This window comes from Conger conger, chromosome 16, assembly GCF_963514075.1.
Source record: "Conger conger chromosome 16, fConCon1.1, whole genome shotgun sequence".
Taxonomy (NCBI): domain Eukaryota; kingdom Metazoa; phylum Chordata; class Actinopteri; order Anguilliformes; family Congridae; genus Conger; species Conger conger.
The window spans coordinates 14,956,762-14,969,261 of NC_083775.1; the positions used below are offsets into that span (position 1 = coordinate 14,956,762).

At 45.5% G+C, this 12,500-nt stretch overlaps 2 protein-coding genes across 8 annotated transcripts in view; both read right to left on the bottom strand.

Moving 5' to 3' along the window:
• iqck (IQ motif containing K) overlaps positions 1-6,510 on the bottom strand; it is a 16,373-nt gene extending 9,863 nt beyond the window's left edge. The window contains exons 1-7 of the mRNA XM_061225175.1: positions 6,390-6,510; positions 6,138-6,265; positions 5,842-5,992; positions 5,175-5,272; positions 4,617-4,669; positions 4,179-4,259; positions 3,545-3,629 (exon numbers count right to left, since the gene is read on the bottom strand). Coding sequence (XP_061081159.1) covers positions 3,545-3,629; positions 4,179-4,259; positions 4,617-4,669; positions 5,175-5,272; positions 5,842-5,992; positions 6,138-6,265; positions 6,390-6,456 — 663 coding nt within the window. The 5' untranslated portion in view covers positions 6,457-6,510. The remainder of the gene's footprint in view (positions 1-3,544; positions 3,630-4,178; positions 4,260-4,616; positions 4,670-5,174; positions 5,273-5,841; positions 5,993-6,137; positions 6,266-6,389) is intronic.
• Positions 6,511-9,806: 3,296 nt separating this feature from the next.
• The window catches only part of sun1b (Sad1 and UNC84 domain containing 1b), a 42,357-nt gene continuing 39,663 nt past the window's right edge, over positions 9,807-12,500 (bottom strand). For all 7 annotated transcript variants that reach the window (XM_061223787.1, XM_061223789.1, XM_061223786.1 and 4 more), the window contains one exon: positions 9,807-12,148. In XM_061223787.1, coding sequence (XP_061079771.1) covers positions 12,032-12,148 — 117 coding nt within the window. In that variant the 3' untranslated portion in view covers positions 9,807-12,031. The remainder of the gene's footprint in view (positions 12,149-12,500) is intronic.

The following is a 12,500-nucleotide window of genomic DNA, read 5'->3' on the forward strand; positions in this document are numbered from 1 at the left end:
CTCTCTCCCTCAGCCTTTCTCAGCCTCTCTCTCTCTCCCTCCCTCCCTCCCTCCCTCCCTCATAGAGTCAGTGATTGAGCAGCAGACAGTGAGTGAATGTCCAGGGCTGTGTGAAGGGGGTTATATAAGCCCCTCCTGCTCACCGCTGCCCTGGCGTCAGAGCTAATGAAGCAGCCGCGTCATCCTGATCAGCAGCTCGCCCGTCACACGTCACTCAGGCCAGCGAGACGGAGGGGAGAGGTGTCTCTCTCACACACTCACACACTCACACACACACATGCACATACTCACGCAGACACACACACTCACACGCGCACATACTCTCACTCTCACACACACACACACACACATAATCACTCAGACACACACACACACACATATACTCTCTCACACACACATACTCTCACGCACATATACACACACACGTGCACACACTCACACACCCACACACACACACACACACACATAATCACTCACTCACACACTCTCTCACTCTCTCACACACTCACTCACACACCCACACACACACACACACCCACACACACATAATCACTCACTCACACACACTCTCACACACACACACACACACACACACACATAATCACTCACTCACACACACTCTCTCACACACACACCCACACACACACACACACTCACACACACACACACACACACACACACACACACACACACACACTCACACACACTCACACACACACACACTCACACACACTCACACACACACACACTCTCTCACTCTCTCACACACACACACACACACACACTCACACACACACACACACACACACACACACACACTGCTTCCTGCAGTCTGTGTGGCAGCGCTGAGGTTACATAACGCTGGCGCTGTGATGACGGGCGGGTTGGGGGAGTGGGGTAGGGAGGGGGGTAAAGAGATGAGAGAATGAAAAAGATGGAGGGGAGAGAAGAGAATGATAGAGAAAGAGAAAAAATTGGTAGATAAGGGGGAGGGGCTAGAGAGGAAAGACAGAGAGAGAGAGGGAGAGAGAGAGAGACACAGAAATAGGGCTTACGCCCATTTATGTTGAAAGATGCATTCTCTCTCTTTCCACCTCTCATACACATATAGCAGCAGGTACACATGCATATATCCACGCACACACACTCACACCACACTCATGCATGCATGCACAACTGTGCACACACACTCACTCAGTCACTCAGTCACACTCACAAACACACACACACACGCACTCACTCAATCACTCAGTCACTCAGTCACTCACTCACTCACTCACAAACACACACACACTCAATCACTCAGTCAGTCACTCACTCACTCACTCACACACACACACACACACACACTCACACACACACACACACACTCACACGCACTCACTCAATCACTCAATCACTCAGTCACTCAGTCACTCACTCACTCACTCACTCACTCACACACACACACACACTCACGTGTTTCTGCCCTCTGGGTGCTGAGAGCTGCAGGGCTCTGCTCCCATTCCCACGTTTGCATGAGCCCCCTGCATTCCCCAATTCCAGCCCAGTCCCCAAAAATCTCCCCCAGCCCCTACCATCCTGCACTTGCCACAAGCTTCCCCCCCCCCCCCCCCCCCCCCAAGTTCTTAGCGCTGCCCCCTTGCAGAGCCCCAAACCCAGGCACAACCCTCCCCCTTTCCCCTCCAAATCTTCCTCAGCATCAACACTGTCACACCCCCCAGCTCTGCCAGTCTCAGCAGGAAACCAAGACAACATGAAAGGGGAGGGAACGTGCAAAGCATCCATCAGCCCCACTGCAACGCGCAGAGAGCAGGAGATGCAGCTCAACGCTGCCCTCTGCTGCCACGTCCACGTACTGCGCCCCCCCCTCCCGTTCGGAGCTCCGGGGGGCTGCAAATGGGTCACTGAACCCCTCCTCCAGAACCAGGCATCGCGTGCCGACCCCACCCTCGCTGGGGTAAGGCGCTTCAGAAATGCTCCAGCCGCCATTAACGGCAATGCAATTTCTCAGGCTCTCACACACGAGGCATACCGAGGGGTATTTTCGCTGAGATCATTTGCCATGAAATGGAAGCCCGTTCCTACAATGGACTCTGGAGGTTGTGTGTGTCTGTGCGCGTGTGTTGCGTGCGTGTGTCTATATTTGGAGAGAACACTTGAGTTCACCCACACAGGAAACAGAATATTAGCATGGAAAGTGATAAACACGTCAGAAAGACAGCAGAGAAGCAGCAAGGCTTTTAAGCTCTCTCTCCCAACCCACATGCGTATGGATATATCCCCACTTTCTCTCGCTCTCGTTTTCTCTCTCTCTCTCTCTCTCGCTTTCTGGGTGGATGGGTTGATTTTCGCTCTCTCTCCAAGTGTAAGGATGAATATTCTCTCTCTATGCGTGTAAAGGTTGATAATCTCTCTCTCTCTCAGTGTGGGTGTAATGGCGGATATTCTGTCGGTCTGTGAGCGTGTGTAAGTGGGTGTCAGTCTGTGTACACATATGTGTATGCGTGTATGTGTGTATACCAGTGTGTGTATGTACATCAGTGTGTATGTATGTATGTGTATATCAGTGTGTGTGTATGTATGTGTGTATATTTGTGTGTATGTGTGTATCAGTGTGTGTGTATGTGTCTATATCAGTGTGTGTATATCCGTGTGTGTGAATGTGAGTATATCAGGGTGTGCGTATGCATGTGTGTATATATGTGTGTGTATCAATGTGTGTGTCTACATCAGTGTGTGTGTATGTATGTGTGTATATCAGTGTGTGTGTGTATGTGTCTATATCAGTGTGTGTATCTGTGTATATCAGTGTGTATCAGTGTGTGTATATCAGTGTGTGTATGTGTGAATATTAGTTTGTGTGCGTGCATGTGTGTGTATCAGTATGTGTCTGTACGTGTGTGTACAAGGAATTTTGCTAATAACATGTGTGACCAGTGCATTACCCCAGCAGCAGACCATGAGAGAGAAGTGTATGTGTGTATATTTGTGTGTATGTGTGTATCAGTGTATGTGTATGTGTCTATATCAGTGTGTGTGTATCAGTGTGTATGTATATCAGTGTGTGTGTATGTGTGTATATCAGTGTGTGTGAATGTGTGTATATCAGGGTGTGTGTGTATGCATGTGTATATATTTGTGTGTGTATCAATGTGTGTGTGTGTCTACATCAGTGTGTGTATGTATGTGTGTATATCAGTGTGTGTTTGTGTGTATATTAGTGTGTGTATGTTTGTGTGTATATTTGTGTGTGTATATGTGTGTGTATCAGTGTGTGTGTATGTGTCTATATCAGTGTGTGTACGTGTGTATATCAATGTGTATCAGTGTGTGTATGTGTGTATATCAGTGTGTGTGTATGTGTGAATATCGGTTTGTGTGCGTGCATGTGTGTGTATCAGTATGTGTGTGTGCGTGTGTGTACAAGGAATTGTGCTAATAACATGTGTGACCAGTGCATTACCCCAGCAGCAGACCATGAGAGAGAAGTGCCCCCTGCCACAGCACCAGGACTGCTACTACTGGAGCAGCAGCTCCTCACCTTATACCCCCTCCAAAAGGACTGCACCAGCAGTGCAGCCTCCGCGTCAGACAGCCTCAGGGACAGGGGGACGGGCGGCCGGGGGCTGAGAGGGACAGGAAGTGACCTGGTTACAGGTGTTACCGTTAAATGTCTCCCCCCCCTCTCACTACACACACGCATACTCCCTGACCATGCCATGTAATACAAAACTATGGTGACAACACTGTAGAGAATTGCTTGTGTCATAGCGTTTGCCCTTGCATGCATGTACACGCTCACGTGTGCATGCACACACCAGTGTCTCGCGAGAGACAGGTTTGGGGTTTATAATAATAATAATAATTGTGTTATTTAGCTGACGCTTTTATGGGAAGCAACTTAAAGCTGATTAGCAGGGGACAATCCTCCTGGAGCAATGGGCCCAACAGCTGTGCGAAACTTATTCTGGATACACTGAGGCTTGAACTACCAACCTTCCGGGTCCCAGCCCTTTGCCACTAGGCTACAGGCTGTCCCTTATCTTACAGTCACTTCTTGCTCAGTCAGTCGTGTGACGTATAATTATAGCCACTACTTGCTGAGCCAACAATGCAGTGTTTATATGATACCCAGCCATTGTTCAACCAATCATACTCGTGCGTGTTATACTCACTGCTGTTTCAGCCAATCCCGGACAAAAGGGATCTCTGCAAAGTCCAACGGAGGCCCCTGTCGCAGTCTGCATGGGTTCTGACTGCAGAGGAGCAGAGGAGAGAAGGACAGAGGAGGGGAGGAGAGAAGGACAGAGGAGGGGAGGAGAGAAGGAGAGAGGAGCGGAGGAGAGAAGGACAGAGGAGGGGAGGAGAGAAGGACAGATGAGGGGAGGAGAGAAGGAGAGAGGAGTGGAGGAGAGAAGGACAGAGGAGGGGAGAAAAGCAGATGAGAGGAGAGGAGGAGGGAGAACAGAGGAAGAGGGGGCAACGTTGAATTAAAGTGTATCTCCCGTTTCCAAACCGAACTGCATCTGGCAGCCCTTGGAAAAAAGCACACTCTACACACAGTGGCCTTCCTGGACGACAAGGAGGAGAAAGGCAGGTGACGGCAAGCTTACTTGTACAGCCACTCAGTCAGGAAGTCGCAGGGGTTAAACCGGGTTCTCTTCCTCTGGAAAAGACAAGGGGAAAATAGCCTCAGGTGAAGAGGGAAGACCTGCCGGAGCTGATGGAGGAGACAACCCTCTGACTGTATGCACAGAGAGATAATGTTCAACGCTAACGCAGTCTGGTTTAACATAGAGTAAGGCACAGTCATGTTAAGTTGTTGAATACGGTGGTGTGGTGTAATGCAGCGCTTTGTATGCTGCTTTACTGCAGTGGAATCTTCTGAAATGTAGAACAGGGTGAAATTAATGTATGTAGAGCAGGATAATACAGCGTTATATAGCACAGTGTAAAGCAGTTTAACTTAGCTGAGAGTGAGATAGTGCTATGTAGGGTAAGGTAAAGTATTTGAGAGCGGAGCAGTTTCGTGCAATAGTGCATTTACAGTAAGCAGTATAATGCAATGCAGAGTAATGTGACACAATGTAGAATTGCATAATGCAGTGTAACACAGGATGAAGTGGAATAGATGTAGTGTAGAGTTTATATGCAGTGTACTCTGTGATTACCTCCAGACACTGGTGTTTCTCAGCCTCCTTCAGCATAGCCTCTAGTCCAGGCAGCAACACTGGGAAAACCCTCTCTTCTAGGTACTGTGTGGTCGAGCCTGAGGAAGCAGGGTTAGAGAGAGAGAGGGAGAGGGAGAGGGAGAGGGAGAGGGGGGGAGGGGGAGAGAGAGAGAGAGAGAGAGAGAGAGAGAGAGAGAGAGAGAGAGAGAGAGAGAGAGAGAGAGAGAGAGAGAGAGAGAGAGAGAGAGAGAGATTCAATGCTTAACGATGCTCACTTTGTTGTGACATTGCAGCAATGCTGTTCCAATGTTCGGGAGTCAATATAAGCACGAGCTACAGCAGGTGTATCCTAAAGATTTTACAGGAATGAACCAGTGTAGTTTATAGAGTGGTCAGAGAACTAAAGACAACTGGTTGGAACGAACACCAGCACGGAGATCGGCCCTCCAGGGCAGGAGTCGTGCACCCCTGCCCTATGCAGACCTGTCACAAAGAGAAGTTTAACTCATCGACAATCAGTCATCTTGAATCAATATTTGCCAGTACAGTAGCAGAATGTATCCATATTTGCCTGTAGTAGTGCAAAATAAGGATGGCAGTGGCATTGGCTGCACAATAGTCATTGACATTGTTGTGTCCAGGCGAAGGTGTGATCCCTGGGGCTCACCTTGCTGAAGCACAGATGGGCTGGTGGAAGGGGAGGAGTGGGGGCCACAGCGTTGGGATGGCAGGGGCTTCTCCAGTATGGAGTATCCGGCCAGTGCAGGGTGACTTAGCAGTGGGTCCACTTCCCCGAATGGATTATCATCGACTGCTACCTACAGGAGCCACGTACACACCATACTGCAAGTTATCACTCTGAGATGGAAGACCTATAAGAAGCAGCTGAAATAAGTAGTGTAAATCAAAAGTTATTGACCGACATTGAAACATTGAGTTTTTAACTATGTACAATGAAAGCACCTTTGCAGGCATAAGCCCGTAGAAAACGGGCGTGTGTTTGCTTGCGCTGTACTGCGACACTTCGGTGCTCACGGAACTGCTATCTGTCCAGACATCTCCCGGTGGGCAGGGCTGTTCCGACTCGTACTCTGTTTGGGAGACGCAACACATCAGCTTTGAAACTCCCACACATATAAATAGCAAATCACTTCATAAAAGCGACCGTGCTACTCCCCACACATTTGGCATTTGCCACCGACAATTTATTTTTACCTTCACATATCTGTTGCCACAAAGATTTCTTCTTGCCAATTAGATGAGCCATCGCGGACATTAACATTGGTAACTATAAACACTTTCGGGAATGTGGGTTGCTAAGGAAGTGACATACTACTTCCGAGATGTCCAACAAAGCTTTTATAGCACATGCAGTTCTGTGTTTAGTCGAACGAATTCAAGCTAACTACGGGTTAAATTGATGTAATGTATGGGTGGGAATACTATATTGTACCGTGTTCATTATGTGTAGACCATATAACGAGCTTCTTACGAGTTAAACAACGGTGGTAAACCTAACTGTGAGATCTGCGTTTAATACTGCAGATTCGGTTTTCTTATGTGTCTTTACGTCATATTATCCGACATATAAATGCGAAAAACTACTGTAAATAATTCAGCACATTGTAAGCGCGAAAGATAATGTGCTATAGATAAATAATTTATCCTAAATAGATAACGAATCTGGTGTTGTTGACGTTACGGTCAGTTGTCTAAATTCGTGCTACTGTTATGAGGTTGCGCATGGCCACCAACAGATGGCAGTAGTGTGCCAGTTAGCAATATTGTGCGGCATTCTGTTGGCGCTCGTGGCTAGCGTTTATTTCCGGTTACTTTCCCTGCTAGATAGATACACCGGATTCTTGATTTCTACAAAGAAGAGCAAAAACACAAGTGTCTTAAACGTTGCTGCTTATTAGAAAAGGAGGCCATAAGGGGAGGGGAAATAAGAAGTGGAAAACAAAGATGGCAGAAGCAGCAATCCCACTACTGGTGAGAAAGGAATCTGCCACTCCACAGAGCCCATCATTTCAAAACTTTTAATCTAGATCAGAATTATCCAGATTTGAAAATATATATATATTTTTGCTATTCCAGATCGAACTGCACTTGTAGACTTTGCCCTTGAAGTTTCAGATGGGGTCATTCTGATCCAGATACCACAAAATTGAGGTTACAGAATCTAGATTTGCAGTCTTTGGATAGGTCTCTTTCTGTTGGTCAACATTTCACTAAGACAAACATATACGAGTGAACATGTTGGAAAAAACGTGCAAATTCAGTATGCATATTAGTTCTATTCATCTGCGTAAGTACACAATAAGCCAAAGTCAGTCTGATTTCTAAGCAACTGTTTTGACAACATGATTAAACATTAATAAGAAATTACTGCTCCACCTGGATTCTGGCATATTACGAGGACAAACTGAAATTCTTGTTTTTGCAGCTACCCACTAGGCAATTTTAGAATAGGTAACAGAATCGATTTCCAAATTATAACCCAAGGCTTGCAGTTTTCTTTAGACCACTTTTAGTTTCATGGGGTTCTTCTTGACGATATTTTGTCAAATTAGAATGGATGCCATTTTGGAAGGGTTTCTATTCATTATTGTGCATTATTGGAAAAACTATATGCCTTGTTTCTCACATGCCGCTACATCAGCCACGAATCCATCCTGAATCCACCCTTTCAGGGGGATCAAGATTATCCTCATTTTCAGTATCAAAACTATCCTAATCTCCACCTTAGAAGTGCCAAAGAATCAGTACCATACCTGTGTTCAGGTGACGTGGACGTTTTCTTCTTCAGGTGTGGTGGCTGGCTGCAGAGGGCTGGCATCTTTTAGACCTTGACCAAATCAGCAATTACCCTGCTGTAACTGTAATTATTAATGCATTGAAATAATCACACTATTAATGCAAAAGTGCATTTCCTATCCTATGCTGTTTTAATGTAAAATGTGTACGATATACTGCTGTGTGAATGATATACTGATCGCTTGAAAGCCAGTACCCTTCACTAGCCATTTGGAGAGGTCTAAAATGTATATTTAAAGGTACGACAGGTAATGTCAGACTTCTAACGGTCAAGAAAGGAATTGCAGCAACAAACACCCTCAAACCACAACGTTATCCCTATTCTCTGTGAACATCATGTCATGGTTGCTGAGTTTCATTCGTTGCGTACATGACTTTGAAAAGAGGACGTTCAGTTCACTGCAAACACGTCAAGTCACTGAAACTCGAACATTTGTCAGTGAAACAAACATTTGTTTGAAAGTCAAATTTATTGCCTTTCAATGTGCAAATATGTGGCCAGAAATGTCAATCATGACAGAAGTGCAGTTGGATTTGCATCTCAGATTTCTCCACATGGGGGCGCTGTTCTCTAAAGGACTGGTAATCAGACCAAACTAGTTTCATGCATGGAACACTGAAAAGAAAAGTCTGTCACTCAGTTTATTTTTTTACATTTTTAAATTTAAGCTGTGAATTAATTGATGACAAAAACATTACACATTTCAGTGGAAGCTGGTTAAATCTGAAAACGCTTAGCCTTAAAAAAAACAAAGACAATAAAAAGCGCTTTCACTGAAGGTGTTTAAAATCAGTTATTTTCAGTGAAATTATGGAGTTATTCATTTTGCATATACAATTAAATATACTTTGAAAACTTTGGAAAAAAAAAAAAAAATTGTGGAATCGAAGTTGCATGTCAGGCTACATGTTCTTTTAAAAGAATTTTTTTGACTGTGCATATAGCACTTTTAAATGTAAAAATTATCGAAGGAAAGGTTTTGCTAGAGGGTTTTTTGTAAAACCGTGTTTCAGCAGACTCCCCATATGAGTCACAAACAAACTTAGGACTTGGCGGAGCCACACTTGCCAAGCACATCTGGTTGGACTTACTGTTGGCTTCCACAAGCATCCTGGTGGTTGTAACACCAGCGAAATGCATGAACCTCTGGGCAATTACTCGCAAACGGAACTGGAGACACAAATTTCTACAGATAAAATTACAGGCGGGAAAATCTGTTCCTTTATTTCCCTATTCTCCTGGTCAGCTGGTGACGGCTTGAGTACCATGACTGGTTATCGCTACCATGGCAATGCAGTTCTACCACACACACAAATCTCCCTAATTTGCTTAAGATACTGCCTTATCTAGGGCAATTTACATACTCATATTTGCCTATAAAAAGGGCTGAAATTCCAGCGCAGATCATCCGACATGGACGTAAATATACCCTCTAATTGAAACGGAGTCTAACCTCACGTTCATTCTATATTAAATCTGCATTTCAATGTCATATTCATTGTTCTAAAACAACAACAAAAAACCGTCACTGTCCCAATACTTTTGCATTTAACCGTTTCAATTTAGAGCTGGATACACTGGGGTGATTCTTTATCTGCAGAAGGACCTGTTGCCATAATACCACACACATACCTGTACAGCTCAGCGATACACAAGACTGTTTCACCATTCATTCAGGGTTTAGACTTGTTCCCCCCCCCCCCCAGTGTATCTGCCTGTGTAATCTACGTGCATAACAGCCCATCACAAACTGCTCAATTTAAAATAGTGCCTTTTAGCCAAGTGGCAAATCGGCAAAAGCAAGTACGTCTAAATATGAAAAATGAAAATATCCTTTATTCACCTTTTGATTTTGGAAAACATAGGCTAACATGCATTATTAAAAGCTCTCAAAAATTAAATTCTTTATTTGAGCATTTCCAAAGCAGTTGACCCTTCTTACAACAGCAAAGACAAAAAAATAGAATAAATTTATATATAAAAAAACAAAAAAAAAAACAAAAACAAACAAACAGCTGTACTGCCCCAAGACGGTTCCAAATTTGGACTGAAGCATTTTTTACAAAAATACATTGCACCAAGTCCTAACTTCTCATCAACACATTGCTATTAAATATAAATAGTGCCATGAACAACACCTAGTCAAAGTCTAGGTAGTGTTTTTGTTTTACAGTGCAACCCTTTGAGAGGGTCACACTACAGAGAAATAGATAGCCTTTGTTTTTCCCCCTTAACATCCCTCATCCGTGTTCAAATTCGTCTTTTGTACAAACTGCAAGGACTTGAGCAAAACATATGCCTTTAACAAACGGCAACAGAGATTCCTTCAGAACCCAACAAAAACATTGAAGTCAAATAAAATTACAATGGCAAATGAATCATAATAATCATAATAATAATAATAACAACAATAATAGTTATAATAATGACGGGGGTGTACCCTTTTTTTTTTTTCAAAGCAACACTGATATTAGCGGATTTTAAAAAGACGAGACTATTAACAGTAAAATATACAGTTTACATTCCTGCGTGGTTTCTGGGCAAGCGACGCCCTAAGAGGACCTTATGACTGTTACAACCAGACATTCTGCTATCGCTCAGGGGCTGGTAACATGGGCTGCTGAAGCTACAGCATACAGCCTTGACTCTAAAACATCGACTAAAATACGATATATCTCCTCTATGCGTCGTCACTAAATGTACTCTCCCACGGATCATTTAAAGTTCAGGTCAGAAATGGCAAGAATATTAAAAAGGAGGGCAAAAAAGAAAAGAAAGAGTGCCTTTGATGATCTTTGCGTTGCTGTCCGCTTCGTGAACACATTCAAGGACTGCCGATATGGAGGTGTTAGTGTATCTTTATACTATCGAGGGAGAGAGAGAGACAGTGAGACTGAGATAGAAAGAAAGGGGTGGAGAGAGAAAGATTGAATGACATGAGAGAATGAGAAAGGGGAGAGAGAGAGAGAGAGAGAGAGAGAGAGAGAGAGAGAGAGAGACATACAGGAAATAGATATAGACAGAGAGTGAGGGCACTTTGTCATGGCCCTCTGGGTTAAGGTGAAAGGGCAGGGGCAGTGATGCTGGCCACCTTTATAGCCTGCAGACATTTTGCATGTCATGAGTCTGCCCCACAAACACTGCACCAGTGCGCAGAACTGTGGCCAGACTCAGGCATGCCTCCATGTCCCCTCAAACCTCCAACCTGTGGGCTGCCTCCATCTCTCTGAACCTCGAAACCTTCAGCCTGCCTTGGGCATGCTCCTACTGTACGTCCCTCTCGAACCTCCAGCCTGTGGCACGTCTACATTCCCTGAAACCTCCAACCTTCGGCCTGCCTTGGGCATGCTTCTACGTCCCCTTGAACCTCCATAGAACGTCCTTTGGCCCTCAATAGAGAGTGGGGTTGTGGGGTTGGGGGGGCGGGGGCCGGGTGAGGGACGGGGGGGCTCCAGGGTCTTCCAGAAATGTCATTTTGAGAGAACTTGCGATGTCCACGTTAAGTAAAGGTAAACTGTGAGTGACATTAAAACAAAAGCAAAACACAATCTAAGGACAAGAGAAACGAGAAGGAAGAGAGAAGTGAACAGAAAGAAAGAACAGAAGAGTCCTCCATCTCAAGTTAAGGACACAGGTGGCAGTGCGGGGCGTTGTGGCTTCTCTGGGTCTCCTGGCCCGAGATGGGGAAGGTGGGGGTGGGTAAATCAGTGCAGTTTTGAGATGTGAAGTCGGACAGGGGGGCCGTGTCTCCATCGGATCGTTCAGTTCCGCGATCTGCAACGTTCCCTTCCAGTCTTTTTATACCTTTCAGTCCTTTGTGTTTTATTTTTACATTTTTTAAAAGTAGCTTCTTCCACTGGGCGTGTTCTGTCTGACACTCGCCCCCTCGCCCCCGTCCCGGTAAAACGTCCGGAATTTGCACCACCCCTTCCTCGAGCAATCCTCCATTATATACAAACAGGGTGGGGGGGGGGGGGGGGGGGGGGGGGGGTGTCTCTCTGTACATGGGCAGGTGAGATCCTTCCACTCCTCCTCCTCCTCACTTGCTCTTCCTCTCTCCGTGCACGCGGAAGCGGTAGAGGCAGGTGTACTCCGGGTGGCCCCAGTTGGACAGCACCCGCACCTCGATGATCTGGTACGCCTCGTCGTTCTCCTCCTGGAACGAGAGTCAGCCGACCAATCAATCGACCGGCCAATCAATTCACACGTACACGTCTCACAGACTCGCACTTTAATTAATACAGCGCATGTTACAGGATTTGTCACAAGAAGCTACAAGAGTTTTCTCTGGCATTTAACTCCCACAGAATAAGCCGGAGGCAGGGAAGAACTCTCTAGAAGACACGTAGGAAGAAGCCGTGGGAGGATCAGTAGGGGGGGGGAAGGCATTCGTTCTCGGGCTGGTGGCTCAGAGTAAGGACAGACTGCAATGGCCACTCAGGCAATACGCCACACTGAGGACAGCGGCCAATCAATACTATGCCAGTAACATTCGATCAAGATTCAGC